This window comes from Salvelinus sp. IW2-2015, linkage group LG6.2, assembly GCF_002910315.2.
Source record: "Salvelinus sp. IW2-2015 linkage group LG6.2, ASM291031v2, whole genome shotgun sequence".
Classification (NCBI taxonomy): Eukaryota; Metazoa; Chordata; class Actinopteri; order Salmoniformes; family Salmonidae; genus Salvelinus; species Salvelinus sp. IW2-2015.
In genome coordinates, this window is record NC_036846.1 from 18,421,502 (window position 1) to 18,436,613 (window position 15,112).

The 15,112-nt window shown below is 41.8% G+C and overlaps 1 protein-coding gene across 3 annotated transcripts in view; it reads right to left on the reverse strand.

Moving 5' to 3' along the window:
* The window catches only part of LOC111965912 (ras-related protein Rab-28), a 55,047-nt gene that overhangs the window by 12,059 nt on the left and 27,876 nt on the right, over positions 1 to 15,112 (reverse strand). For 2 of the 3 annotated variants that reach the window (XM_023990333.3, XM_023990332.2), the window contains exons 5-6: positions 2,595 to 2,698; positions 2,368 to 2,445 (exon numbers count right to left, since the gene is read on the reverse strand). In XM_023990333.3, coding sequence (XP_023846101.1) covers positions 2,368 to 2,445; positions 2,595 to 2,698 — 182 coding nt within the window. Of the gene's footprint in view, positions 1 to 2,367; positions 2,446 to 2,594; positions 2,699 to 11,956; positions 13,822 to 15,112 lie in introns of those variants that run through there. The other variant, XM_070444264.1, reaches the window with a different exon arrangement.

Here is a 15,112-nt window from a genome sequence, read left to right on the forward strand (position 1 = left end):
CACCGTGGCCTCCCACCCCTCTTTCTATTCTGGTTAGAGCCAGTTTGCGCTGTTCTGTGAAGGGAGTAGTACACAGCGTTGTACAAGATCTTCCGTTTCTTGACAATTTCTCGCATGGAATAGCCTTCATATCTCAGAACAAGAACGTACTGACGAATTTCAGAAGAAAGTTCTTTGTTTCTGGCCATTTTGAGCCTGTAATCGAACCCACAAATGCTGATGCTCCACATACTCAACTAGTCTAAAGAAGGCCAGTTTTATTGCTTCTTTAAATCAGCACAACAGTTTTCAGCTGTGCTAACATATTTGCAAAACGGTTTTCTAATGAGAAATTTGCCTTTTAAAATTATAAACTTGGAATAGCTAACACAACATGCCATTGGAACACAGGAGTGATGGTTGCTGATAATGGGCCTCTGTATGCCTATGTAGATATTCCATTTAAAAAAAAGAAGATCTGCTGTTTCCAGTGTTGATCAATTTGATGTTATTTTAAATGGACAAAAAAAAAAGTTTTTCTTTCAAAAACAAGGACATTTCTAAGTGACCCCAAACTTTTGAACGGTAGTGTAAGTAAAGGGATGGAAAAAATATATATGAGTGATGACCGAGCAGCATAGGCAAAATGCAATAGATAGTATAAAATACAGTATATACATATGAGATGAGTAACGCAAGATATTTAAACATTATTAAAAAGTGGCATTATTAAAGTGACTAATGATCCATTTAGTAAAGTGGCCAATGACTTCTCTGTATGTAGGCAGCAGCCTCACTGTGTTAGTGATAGCTGTTTAACAGGCTGATGGCCTTGAGATAGAAGCTGTTTTTCAGTCTCTCGGTCCCAGCTTCTGGATGGTAGCGGGGTGAACAGGCAGTGGCTCGGGTGGTTGTTGTCCTTGATGATCTTTATGGCCTTCCTGTGACATCGGGTGGTGTAGGTGTCCTGGAGGGCAGGTCGTTTGCCCCCGTGATGCGTTGTGCAGACCTCACTACCCTCTGGAGAGCCTTACGGTTGTGGGCGGAGCAGTTGCCGTACCAGGCGGTGATACAGCCCGACAGGATGCTCTCGATTGTGCATCTGTAAAGCTTTGTGAGTGCTTTTGGTGACAAGCCGAATTTCTTCAGCCTCCTGAGGTTGAAGAGGCGCTGTTGCACCTTCTTCACCACACTGTCTGTGTGGGTGGACCATTTCAGTTTGTCCATGATGTGTTCGCYGAGGAACTAAAACTTTCCACCTTCTCCAAGGTGTGGATAAGGGGGTGCTCCCTTTGCTGTTTCCTGAAGTCCACGATCATCTCCTTTGTTTTGTTGACGTTGAGTGAGAGGTTGTTTTCCTGACACCACACTCCAAGTGCCCTCACTTAGCATGTCTTGGGAACATGATATTTGTGTGTCTGTAACTTTTTCACTCATCATTATTAACAATTAATTCAGGAAAATCTGTAATCATGGTAGCATCCACATTAATCCACAGTAGAAGTCTTTAGAAACATATTCTATTCTTATTTACAATAAAAAGTTAATCAAAATGTAAAATTACACAATACATTATTTACCATTAATTTCTATTGGGCACAAAATAATCTGAAACACAAAACAAACAAGAAACGATTCCAACAAATGTGTATAGTCGCAAGCCTGATGTAGTCATTGTGTACTATGAATATGGGACGAAATACTTAACTTTTAACTACTTTAATACACATAAGTGAATTTGTCCCAATAGTTTTGGCCCCCTAAAATGAAGGGACTATGTACAGAAAGTTAAGTCATTTCTAAACGGTTCACCCGGTATGGATGAGAAATACCCTCAAATTAAAGCTGATAGTCTGCACTTTAACCTCATAGTCATCGTATCATTTCAAATCCAAAGTGCTGGAGTACAGGGCCAAAACAAACAAAACAAAAAACACTGTTCCAATACTTTTGGAGCTCACTGTAAGTTAGCCATGTTATGAATACAACTCTCATTTGCTGTCGACATCAGGATACGATTTGAGAGCACTAGTTAGCTCCAAACGTGGTTAGTAACTTTGGCTGCATGCTGACAGTGCATTCAGAGCCATCAAGTGGCTAGCCACACTACAACCTTCATTTTACCAGGTTCCTGTGATTGAAATCATCGTAATGAAAGTCCACCACAACATACCGGAGGGTTTCCTGATTACCAAGGGGTAGTCTGTGTTYAATTTAATTGTGTATTAAAAACACAGTTTGAGATCATTGTGAGGGGATTTCGCCAGTGGTTAGAAGGGGGAATGTTGTCTGAGGTTGCAACAGTAACCAAGGCGGGCAGGGCTTAGCGAAGGGTCAATTCTCTCTGGGAAATGTGAGATAAAAGGCCTAATGAAGGCAAGGGCTCACCTGGGACTGCTCCATCTCCGCTTTATTGAGCTTCACCCCCAGAATCTCTGCAGCCACTCTCTGAAATGCCAGGAACACCTGAAGGGAAGGCAGGGCATGAAAGGAGGAGCGATGAGCAGGAATAGATCTTCTTATTGGCAAAACATCAGTATTTCAGTAGCCGTTTTTTAAATTTATATATGGTGCGTGTGCCACTTTGATGTGATTTACTAGGTAAACCAACTCACCGAGTCTCCAGACTTGGCAGATACGAACTGACTGATGAGGCTGTTCTCTTGGCAGAAGCGCTGGTGTTTGTCAGCCTTCACTGTCCTCATATGCTCAAGGTCGACTGTGGACAAAATGTCAGAAAATTACACAGAGAGCAAGATTGGCTTGACACAAGGTTATACTGTACAGAGACAAGGCGAACCTCATATCTGGACTTGCACAGAAAAGATAAGGTGTACACCAGCTCAAGATAGACTCAGGATTTGCCTGCTATAGATAACTGGCAACATACTTGAATTATTGTGTGTCACATTCAGTTTTTCAGAAATATATTTTGAGAAGGTCCTTTCAGAGGAGGAAGTGATGAATTCAGAGACCCCTGGCCTCCATTTCCAGGTGTGATTAGCCTACAGCTCAGTGTCACACATTCCATAACTCAGTCCAGGTACAGTTACACCCTGAAGCCATGCACCTTTATATCTACCTCCACATGACTCAAGTCAAAAGAGCCCGGCTGTGGCTCTTCAAACACAATACATGGATGACCAAAGACTTCAGGCTACCCCGAAGTATGGCTGTCTGCTGAGAGAAAGCCATGACATATCACGTAATGACATATTGAATTAAATCAGGCCTTTAAGGTGCACACATGGACCTAAAATCTAGGTGTGGCTGATTACGGCATGCGCACAATGACAGAGACTATCTTTCTAGCCACTGTGCCTGTGTCTCCGTGCATTYAACTCTGGTGCAGTGATACCAGGCGTTTCACTTCTCCCCTTCCTCAATACGGGGTCACACCAAGGTCACAAGGGAAGGTCAACTGGGGGTCTCGCTGCTGAAAGCAATAGCTTCCCTCTTTATTTCTGGCTTTGTCTGACAAGGCGGCCACGCCCGGTATCTGGTGCATACGTGTCTATGGGAGCTGGAGGAGGTAGTAGGCTACTGTATGGTGTTGCATTTCTCTCGCCCCCCCCACGTTTAGCTCTTTGTGTGAAGCTTCATTCAAGCTGTCAATGTTTTCTGCCGTTCTCATGCCCCTTGGGTTAGGTGTGTGTGTGCGCGCAGGGTCGTAATCTGATTACAAAAAAACTAACTGTAATCAGTTACGTTAYCAGCTAAATTAATTGAATCAGATTACAGACACTTTTGAAAAACGCGAAAATTACTTYGACGATTACTTTTAAATTCAGAATGGATGTTGGCAAAAGAAATACAGTACATTAACACCTTTGTATTTTCTTAATGACATTCAATTCAGCATTGAAAAAAATCGCAAGTTTAAGTTTGTTCCATCTGAGGGTCTGACCACAAGTCAGAGACCACTATGATACTTTTGATGGATCCTTTTTGTCTTCTTCTAATGCCTCTTAAGGGGAAAGTAATCCAAAAGTAACAAAAAGTAAATCAGATTATGTTACTGAGTTTGGGTAATCCAAAAGTTATGTTACAATTTTGTACAGGTAACTAGTTGTTAATTTACACATATTACATTTAGAATGTAACCTACCCAACCCTTTGTGTGTGTGTGTGTGTGTGTGTGTGTGTGTGTGTGTGTGTGTGTGTGTGTGTGTGTGTGTGTGTGTTTGTTGATGTGTGTGTGTGTGCTGTTGTTGTCTAGAGAGCAATGTAAAGTGTACTCCAGATCATTAATAACATAATAGGTCATAGTGACCCAAATAGAAAAGGCCAGTCACCATCCATAGTAACACACAGCCATCCATAGCTATTTCCAAGAGAAAGGCACATTTTTTACAGTGTTTTGTCATTTTTATGTCATGTAAATCCTTCTAAGAATGTTGACACCACATAACGTGGAAAAGGTAATTGTATATGTCATAAGATATGAGTCCGGAACTTAGACAAACCTTTCTAGTCCCCCTGGACACACACAGACACCAATTATGCTACAGACCAAAGCAGGTTGTCTCGTCTCTCCGCATGCATAAACATGGCTATCTTGGAGAGGTCAGCACGTTATTAATTCCCGTCACTAAGAGCGGAGGTACCCGCATGCTACCAGAAGTAAACGATGCTAATCCTTTGGATCCTGAACACTTGGGAGKGGTTATCAATCATCTGTCAGAGTCAGATTAGCCAACATTAACAGACTGGGGCCGGGGAGTGGCAGGACACTAAGTAAACCGGACCATGGGGAGAAGTGAAGATGAGGTAATTAAACCCAGTGACTAAGGTTTCTCTGTGCTGTCATGACTGACAGGGAATACAAGGAAAAATAATCCTTGTCTTCTATTGTTGTATAGTCATACATGTGACAGCTAACACTCTTCGACCTGTCATGGATGAAAATAAAAAATATGTGTTCAAATAACTAACATACAGTATATCCTTAGAAATACTAGAATACATGATTTGATGATTTGCAGAAACAATAAAAAAAAGGCTGTCTAGGCTAACCACTGATGCTTTTGGTAAGCCATTGTGTATGTAAGAACAACAGTGTTTCCCCTATATTCATTTCGCAGCGGTGGCCCACTGCTGCTAAATTGTGGCCACAGATGCATTTTTATATATACTACCGTTCAAAAGTTTGGGGTCCTTGTTTTTGAAAGAAAAGCATATCTTTTGTCCATTTAAAATAACATCAAATTGATCAGAAATACTGGCAGCTTCATTAAATAGTACCCGCAAAACATCAGTCTCAACGTCAAGAGTGAAGAGGAGACTCCGGGATGCTGGCCTTCTAGGCAGAGTTGCAAAGAAAAAGCMATATCTCAGACTGGCCAGTAAAAAGAAAAGATTACGAAAAGTAAAAGAACAAAGACACTGGACAGAGGACCTCTGCCTAGAAGGCCAGCATCCCGGAGTCGCCTCTTCACTCTTGACGTTGAGACCGGTGTTTTGCGGGTACTATTTAATGAAGCTGCCAGTTGAGGACTTGTGAGGCATCCGTTTTTCAAACTAGACACTCTAATGTACTTGTCCTCTTGCTCAGTTGTGCACCGTGGCCTCCCACTCCTCTTTCTATTCTGGTTAGAGCCAGTTTGTGCTGTTCTGTGAAGGGAGTAGTACACAGCGTTGTACGAGATCTTCCATTTCTTRACAATTTCTCCCATGGAATAGCCTTCATATCTCAGAACAAGAACGTAYTGACGAGTTTCAGAAGAAAGTTCTTTGTTTCTGGCCATTTTGAGCCTGTAATCGAACCCACAAATGCTGATGCTCCACATACTCAACTAGTCTAAAGAAGGACAGTTGTATTGCTTCTTTAAATCAGCACAAGTCTTCAGCTGTGCTAACATAATTGCAAAATGGTTTTCTAATGATCAATTAGCCTTTTAAAATAATAAACTTGGATTAGCTAACGCAACGTGCCACTGGAACACAGGAGTGATGGTTGCTGATAATGGGCCTCTGTACGCCTATGTAGATATTCCATACAAAATCAGCCGTTTCCAGCTACAAAAGTCATTTACAACATTAACAATGTCTACACTGTATTTCTGATCAATTTTATGTTATTTTAAATGGACAAAAAAAAATGCTTTCCTTTCAAAAACAAGGACATTTCTAAGTGACCCCAAACTTTTGAATGGTAGTGTGTGTGTGTGTATACATATATATAWWTATTTTTTGCCGAGACACGATTTTAAACGGATAGTCGTTGGCTCAATGACTGGAAGGTTATGGAAACAGCTAGCATGTTCCCATAGACTTGTTCACCCCCCCCACCCCGCTAGTAGCAATGAACCTTCCACCCTCACACTTGCCCCCACTGCAAAAAAATACAAAATCCTTTGGGAGACTCTGGATCATGCCCAATTCTGTCAGCCAGAATGGCCAAACAAAATGTCACTTATTACACAAAGCAATAGACAAAATGTTTATTTWAAAAAAACCTGCTCCATAGTTACTCAAGACTAACGTATAGAATTTGTGACCCAATCCTAAGACATGGGAGAGTAGGCATGTGTTATTTTGCTCTGGCGGTCGCAGGGAGAGTTAGGTTATCACATTCCCTTACAGGAATACTAGAGAACAATCCTGACCCAGAGACTCAAAGTGCCTCCCTAATGAAAATAAAACATGGGCTATGTATACATTTGGATTAACAAATTGGACAATTCATTATATTTTCATGCATGCCAAGAAAATACTTAATAAAGTGCAGTAAATGACTACACAAAGTATAAAACAATACTGTATTTAATAATATAGGAATGCAATGATTGATATGTTAAGGCATAAATTCATGTATTTTTTTGTTAGAATTCAAATGGCCAGAAATAAGAAATTTTTTCAATCTTGCGAGGAGGACTGCCAATGACAACAAGTAAAAATGTAGAACAGCAAATACTGTTTAAAATTGCCAAAAACCACAGTTTCTCTCCAAAACAGATTCTAGCTTCATGTGTCGTGGGTCTGTGGACACTGAGCTCACGAAAAGCCTACAGTTATGGAGTTTCTTTTTATAACCCGTGTTAATGTAGCCATTTCCACTTATCAGTTTGAACCGATCTTCCTCCGCTGATCTGGTTTCTCTCCTTTCCTGACAAACTGTACGTCACGTTAACTACCCCCAGGAAGTGACTGCAAACACGAAATCAACTGTTTAGGCCTCCTAGCACATAGAGATAGCAGAATGGATCATCACTCGTCAAGACCGATGACTCCATCTCACCCCAGTCACCATGAGTGTTTACTTTAAAAGCCAGTCATCATTGTGGTGAATCTCAAAACATTTAGAGAGACAAATACATTGGAAGAGATCATATGTTAGGTCAGAGCCAAAGGGAGAAATATAAATGATAAAGATATATGCCCGGACTGGTTTTAACCTCTGGAGTCAGCTGTGTCTAAGTAATACAATGAAGGGACTTTAGAAAGTCAAATTAGTTAGCAGCCTATAGGCTAAACATTAGAGAAATGTAAACTGCCTTCCTCATTAGTAGATTTGGGGAAACACAATGAGTGTCCATGATAATTACACTGTTTTCCTCTGATAAACAATACAATTTGGTCAGTCAAGAAATTAAGACAGTATTCAGATTTGTAATAGTCCTATATATTTCACACATTCCCACTAACAAAGGTGTATCACTTCACAGGAGACAGTGAGTGAAGTGCTGTGTGGTCCCCGGCATCATGGCTTTTTAAAAACACACAGTGATAGCACAGGGACTTGTTGCACTGTTCCACTGCGTCGACTGCTGGGGACCAAGTGGAACATTTAATCGAGCGAGTAACTGCCAGCGAATAAACTTGACATAACACAGTTAATCGCCGCCAGCCTCATTTAAAACAAACAACTGTTGGGGAGAGTTGGGAAAATGACTTGAGGGGGGTCCGGGGGTCATACCCCCCTAGTGAAAGTTGCAGGGTTTCATAAAACCCGAGGGAATACCTATCACTTCCAACATTACCTCACTGTGCCTTGCAGACCCATCAGTAGGGGGTTTCCTTTCCCTTCAATATCATCCACAAATTGACATTGAGCTACTACCCTTGCTGCTGGATCCTCTAGTTGTCTCTACTCCGAGAGTGTATCAAACCGAACCATAGCCACACCCAGACCACAATCTCTCACAGTACTTGGTGGTCTCAGCCAAACTTTCCTCTTCAGGCCTACTCTGTATCCACTGGAAGAAGACAAGAACAGGATGAATCTTCAATCTATCTTCTCCCAAATCTGTACTGTCCTCCCCTCACACCTGTACTATTATAATGACTTATGCTCTATTATGGTGTCTAAGGTGCCATTACTATGATGGGTGACAGAGGCCTGATATCAAAGCACTAGGCAGCTTTATTCATCCTCCCTTTTGTTGGCATAGGGAATGAAGGAGGTATCCTGGAATACGGACCACCGGCACACCCATTATGGCAGATGTGCAGCTCAATAAAACAGCTCAACTCAACAGTCCACAGCATGGCCAACTGCTGGGTTTTGACCTCTTGGGTCATGTTCAGTAGGGCACACCATAGCATTTTTTTTTTGTCACGGTTCGTATTGGACAAGTTCAAATGCCTCCCTGTTTCAAAACATTTCCTTCCTACTGAACACAATCAATGGATTATGGATGTGTACTGGACTGATGCCAAAATAAGAGTCAGAGGTGTTCAGCTGAGTAGACACCAACACCATCCTCTAATAGTGTGTCTGAGACAGGCTCATGACATCATGAAAGGATTCTGCTGCAGCTGCACTTTTTCGTGGGATTTATTTTCTCTCCAAATGTGATATAGAACCCAGGTTAATAGCAAGTGACATTTTATTTACGGTTAAACTTACTGTTACTAGACGTCGAAAACTTCTACAATCTCACAAACGTATTACAGAAAGCCTTCTCAGTGTAATGTTTAATGGCTTTCGCCATTGATTGTGCTTTTTGTGCATGAAGTGGCCTGTAAAATTAAACTGTAACACGAATTCATGCAGCACAGTTAACCGATTAATACCCTACTGGTTTACGTGACATGAGCACAGCTCATAAAAAGCGCAGAGTTGGGAAACGCAAAGAGCTTTGGTGCTTTGAAATTTGCACGAAGAACAACATGAACATACCATAAATGTCATGCCATAATTCACCAATCAAAACAGGATAACACGGCCACTGTTTGGCTTCACCAACAAACAGCTATGCTTTATCCATCGTCAGCAAACTCCTGCTAATCATTCTACGATTTTCATCTTTTGAGCAGAGTGAAGTGTTAAGGCCCGTTTAGGCATTTGCTTTAAGTCAGTCTTGCCTCTGGAACACCATGCATTCATTCAGAAGCCATGCAGTAACCAGGGCTTGGGAGTCCAAAATGCTACTCTAGTGCATTTTTATTGGGCCTAAACAGTCTGGGTATTGTTTAAAGCAAGAACTGTTTATTTCTGGAGGAATGAGGAAAAAATACTAGATTGATGTTACAAAACGTTAGTATGTTAATGAAATACTGTTTATGGAAAAGTATGATTTTTTTTACTAAGGAAGTACATCTAAGGTAATGTCGACAGGCCTACACATTTTAGTGCACTATATTGCCATTTTGTGAAGCCACGTGTTTGATTAGCTTGCTCATCAAAAGCGAGAACAAAATCTCAGATATTCAGTATTACCTCCACTTATGTTTCATTTTCAATGGTGATTTCATAGTTATCAAAATATTACATACATTGAGGGGACAAAGGACTGAATCTGAGTCAAGTAAAATAAGTGTTTCAGATCAAAAGTCAGTAACCTCAAATGGCGAACAGTAATTTGTGTCAAAGTACAGTAAGACTTGTGAGTGACTCAGCACAATTATTATTACTATTATTATGATGGAGGTATCAAGAGAGAGTGCAGGCCAATGAGGCGTTGCAGCCCGATGTCGTCATGGTGAGTGTCAGGGGGAGTGGGGCATTGGTGGAACCCTTGGGAAGGGAGGAGGGGTCCTGACAGAGACAGAGCACTCTTTGTGCTCCGGCGCCCCTGCCCCGGTGGCCTGAAACGGTCCAGGACCGTCAGGGGACCAGCTTTCCTCCGGGTCCGAAGTGTTCTGTCGACAGCTCATTGATCACAGCTCATCTTGTCACCCGACCATTCCTCCCAAAACACATGTGCGGACACACACGCACACGTCCCGCTTGTACACACCCGTCTCACACTTTCAAACATAATCAGCTTCTCTACAGTGACCCGTAAAACAACATTGAGCGTGGTCTTCCTCCCTTGTGAGTGGGTGTAAAAACAGTAAAGTGGCCAGCAGTAGCCAGGACAGTGGAGGTGGGGGCAGACTGGGGAGTGTGAGGTTGTCACTGCCACAGTAAAACACGGGGGCGGTGGGCCTCGCCGGCTGGGTTACCGGGCTCTGAGGACTCGTGAAAGTGAACAAAAGGCCCAGTTCTGAGCCAACCGCACAAGACGCTGCCCAGGGTTTCACTGGCCAGGTCCTCGGAGCTCTCCTGTCGCAGTTAAACTAAGTGTGCTTTTATGGGCGAGCTGTAATACTCCGCACTATGAGCCATAATAATCATACAGGCCACTAGGAGCCTTCATAATAACACACAACCCATTCCCATAAGCCAGTGTTTCCCAGTACACCCAACAGCAGACATTTTTGTTGTAGCTCCGGACAAAAAAAACCTGATTCAACTTGCCATAAGCCAAGTCATAATCATAGTTTTACCCATGAGGCATCATTCATTATAGCTGTCATAACCTCCAAGTTAAGCCAGAGCAGGTGTATTTTGTGGCTTTTGGCGAATGCTTTCTAATGATCTGAAGTCGCTCTGTTGCTACTTACTGCCTGTAAACACAGTCTAGTTCAAAAAGTGAATGATGGCAGGCCGCCTGTGACAAATTGATTATTTGCATAATGGCCTACTAGAGCTCTGATTGGCTATGGCGCACCGGTCTGTGTAGAGTCCGGTCCTGGACAAGACAGATGTTTTTATTAGGTTTTATTTACTGCAGTGTCTATTAATTGTCCAAATGCATGGCCATTTTCCCACTCTATATTGCAATAGAATTTTCAGTACTGCCTTAGTATAACATGCTGACCACAGCAATCGCATCAAGTGCGTGAGTTGCAAAATAAAATGTACCCATACATGTTATTCAATCCTTGCACCCACACTGCTCGCGAACGTCTTCGTGGCCAGGCGCTAAAATAGAAATTGCTTATATTTGTGACGCTCAACGCTCTGCAAGTCCAGGCTCTCCCATCTCCTCATTGTTTTTTTAGGAGCATATACCCACGTGCCATCACCTCATTGGTTTTTAGGAGCATATACCCACGTGGGTGATTGAAAGACTAACTGAGGTCCGCACTCCAGTCGGTTGTAGTGATGCACAGAAAAGTTGGTTGCCAACCACCATATAAAGTCCAAAGAAGAAAAATAAGTGTGAAGGGAGGAGAGATGATGAGAAATGAATTCGGTTGACCGTTTTATCTGTAGATTAATTGTCAGAGTAGTGGGCCTTGTGCATTTCAGGCAAAATAACAACCCAATGTTTATACACCAGGACAAATTTGCTAGCAACAGCAAGCTAGCTAGCTTAATTGCCATAAATGTTTAATGCTTTTTGACCTGTCCCCAAATGAATATGGTTGGTTCAGAGTTTGTTTTGATATTGCAACCTGCATGTCCTGATCGCTTCTGGTGTGGGTGAACAAAATCAACGCGCACGTCCGGTTTGGACAGCATGTTATCATTCCCAAACATTCTATGAAACATGAAAGTATGAACACATGAAAATGACCATGTCTACTAAGTGCTCATGTAAAAAAAGGCATCATATTCTTCCTGGGGGTGTATATGAACAGATTTTAATAAGATTTCATGTTACTAAAGTGCTCAGTTCCACTTTAAAGATTGAAATGCAACACTGCAAAATAAGAACGAAGGAGGTGCTTCCCATCCCACTCTCAAATAACAGTCAAAAGCATAATATTAAGCTACGGGCTTTATTAAAGTTATGCTAGCGAATCCAAAGCAGCATCGGCAAGTATCCTATGCTGTGTAAGCTTAGTCCAGGCATTCCTCCATATCAATGTTCTGGAGAAACCAAAGAAATAAAGCGCAGTTTGACCGTGATGATGGTTCCAGGCTGCCGTCGGGTCAGGTGGCTAAGCTGTGCTGCGTTGTGCAACTTAAATGGCCCGTGACTTACCACACAAGAAGGCATCCGAAGACTGATCATCTACTGCACGTGCAACAATATTTGCTTTATGGATGGCTAAAATGAATGGGGACTTTTCATTTTACTTCAGGCTCGGGACGGAGTAGGAGAGATGCGTGTACAGGTATGTTTTCAAATGGCCGCCATATTTCCATTGGGTGCCTGGCTGGCTTATCTGCAACAAAGTGCTAAACCTTCCCATTCATCCTCAGCCTCCCACTGCGTCATAGTAACCTGAATCTCTAATTATCACAGAAMATTATTTTGAGCCAAGAGGGCCTGCTGCTTTAGCTAATGCGGTTGTACTTCGGATTCGATACAATCAACATCGAATCTGGCCACTGTTTCCATTTAATAAAATGAAGAAAAATWAAATTGAAAAAAAACAGGAAACGCTGGACTTGGTGTATACTGTAAACATTCCTAATCTTTACCCAAGCATGCACCATCCCTTACTGGGATCTATAGACTGTATATATAATGTTTTACAGTGTCGAACCTGCGGTCACCCTCCCTGCAGCGCTACACAGACACTGCTGACGTGTACATCTCCTATATCTGGGGGAGGGGGGGGGGCGAAGGACTGGGCTTTTGTCCCACCACATGTCTATTGTGGCTAAACCGTCCCCTCGGGGGCAATTAGGGCCTTTTAGTTTGTTGTAAGAGGACCTAAGTACGAGCGGGCCAAGCCAGGAAAAACATTTCTGAGCTAAACCAAAAACAGAAGCGCATTGAGCTCCTCCGGGCTCCTGGACTTCTGAGCATCTCTATTAAGAAATGTGCAGGCCTACACAGAACAGACAGGAACTGTGGCAGCTTTACTGGGGCAGGGGGTTGAGGGGAGTGGAGAGGAGGAGGGGGAGGCCTYCACCCTGGGCCTTGCCAAGAGGGCAAACAACTCCGTCCGGACAATGTTGGTGGAGGAGAGACATTTTATAACGACAACCGAGTTTAGAGATGTTATACAGATGTAGGATCTTAATTTGAGCCAGTTTGCTACAGCAGGAAAATAATCCTACAGAAATAGGAAATGTGAATCATTATGTGGATTTATTTTTTTGTAGGGTTTTATACATTTTTCGCAAGGGAATATAACTAAAATCTCAAAGTGGAAATTACAACCATCTGAAGCTTTTATTAACCTCATATACACTACAAGTTTTACATTTCTTGCATTGCAGGAAAGTTATCCTGCAACAGGGTGATCAAATGAAGATCCTACATCTGTACGAGAACCGAGTTTTGAGAAATAGGCATTTGAGTTTTCACATGGACGAATAGGCGGCAGTGAAGAAGAGTGGGATGGGTAACGGTATGTGGAAAGGTTTGCCGTACCATGTAGAAGGTAAACACGCATGTTGTTTGACACACATAGCCAATGAAGACATTACTGTAAAAGGCAGGGAAAGAGAACATGTTAGTTCAAATTTCCCGAAAGATAGTGTGTAAGTACAGGGCTGAGCGTGTGACTGAAAGAAAGATAGTGCAACGTGTGTGAGAGCAAGAGAGGGAAAAAAGAGAGGAACAGTCTCTCGGTGCAGGAGTCTTATCTCCCAGCCAGAAGAGGGATCATGTCCCATGGAGAGCCAGCGTGGATCTGGAACATGTCCCATGGCGAAAAATCGTGGATCTGGAACATTTCCCATGACGAGCCAGCGTGGATGAGGCAACAAAAAAAAAGTGTCAGAACCTCCGTGCTAAAAGGCATGAGTGATGAGGAGGGGTTAAGAGAACTGAACCCATTTAAGTCACCCAAATAAGGGCTGTGGGAGCCCATGATGGATGCCCCCAAAGCTCCTAAGGGATAGTGATATCGAAAGGGAAGGGGAATGGGTGGGTGGGGAGGGGCAGGGGTCCAGTGGTCCCCTCTTAATAAAAACAAATTGGCTTGATAAACTGCAGAATGAAAAGAGGGTGCACAGTTCCAATGTCAGCATAAACATGCCACTTGTTAAATACATTCAATAAATTATTCAGGTAATGACCAAAACACAGTATTTCAAGGTTATAAAAAAGGGAGAGTTCAGTGATTTAGCATTTTAAAATAATTTGTTTCCTTACCTTGAAAGCAGTCTTTGGACAAGGAGTGACCGCAATCCACACTTGGTTTTGTTCAACTGGCCAATGCAAACAATTAGCAACAATAGCATGTCGGGATCAATTCCTCATGTAAATCAATCTGCCACGTTTAGCATGTATCAAATGTCATACCATAATCACCTCTTAAATGGATTCGGTTACTCAATTAATTGGTTTAAATTATTTGTAGATTATTTATTTTGGACATTACTTTTAAAACATGCTAAACGGGGACATGGATTTTGAAAAAAAAAATGCTAATGATGCAAATTGTTTGCAGTAGCTAGTTTAATTAACGAAACCAATGAGTGTATTGTAGTGACTCCTTGTTCATAGACTGCACTGTAAGGAAAGAAATATATAAAATCAGTGAACTATCCCTTTAAGATGATCATGAAACATCACGTAAAATATCAAATGAAAAAAAAGTTGTACTTGATCAACTATTTACAATACATTGACTTAGCACATCATTCATTGCATGGATAAACTATAGAGTAGGGTATGAAATTTGACACATTGGCTGTGTAAAATAAATACAAATACTGAGCTATATTGTATGCTCAAAAAAAAGGGAACTTATTTTATACTAATACAATTGCTCAGAGAAAAATATTTTGTTTAGCAAGTAATACAAAAAAATTATCCAGAAGTTATGGGTCAAAATTATTGACATCCCAAGATTCTTATAAATAAAATAGTCTACAGTTTAGCATTTGGTCCCATATGCCAAAGCACGCAATGACTACATCAAACTTGTTGGATGTATTTGCTGTTTGTTTTGGTTGCGTTTCAGATTATGTTGTGACCAAAACAAATTAAATGGTAAATTACGTATTCTG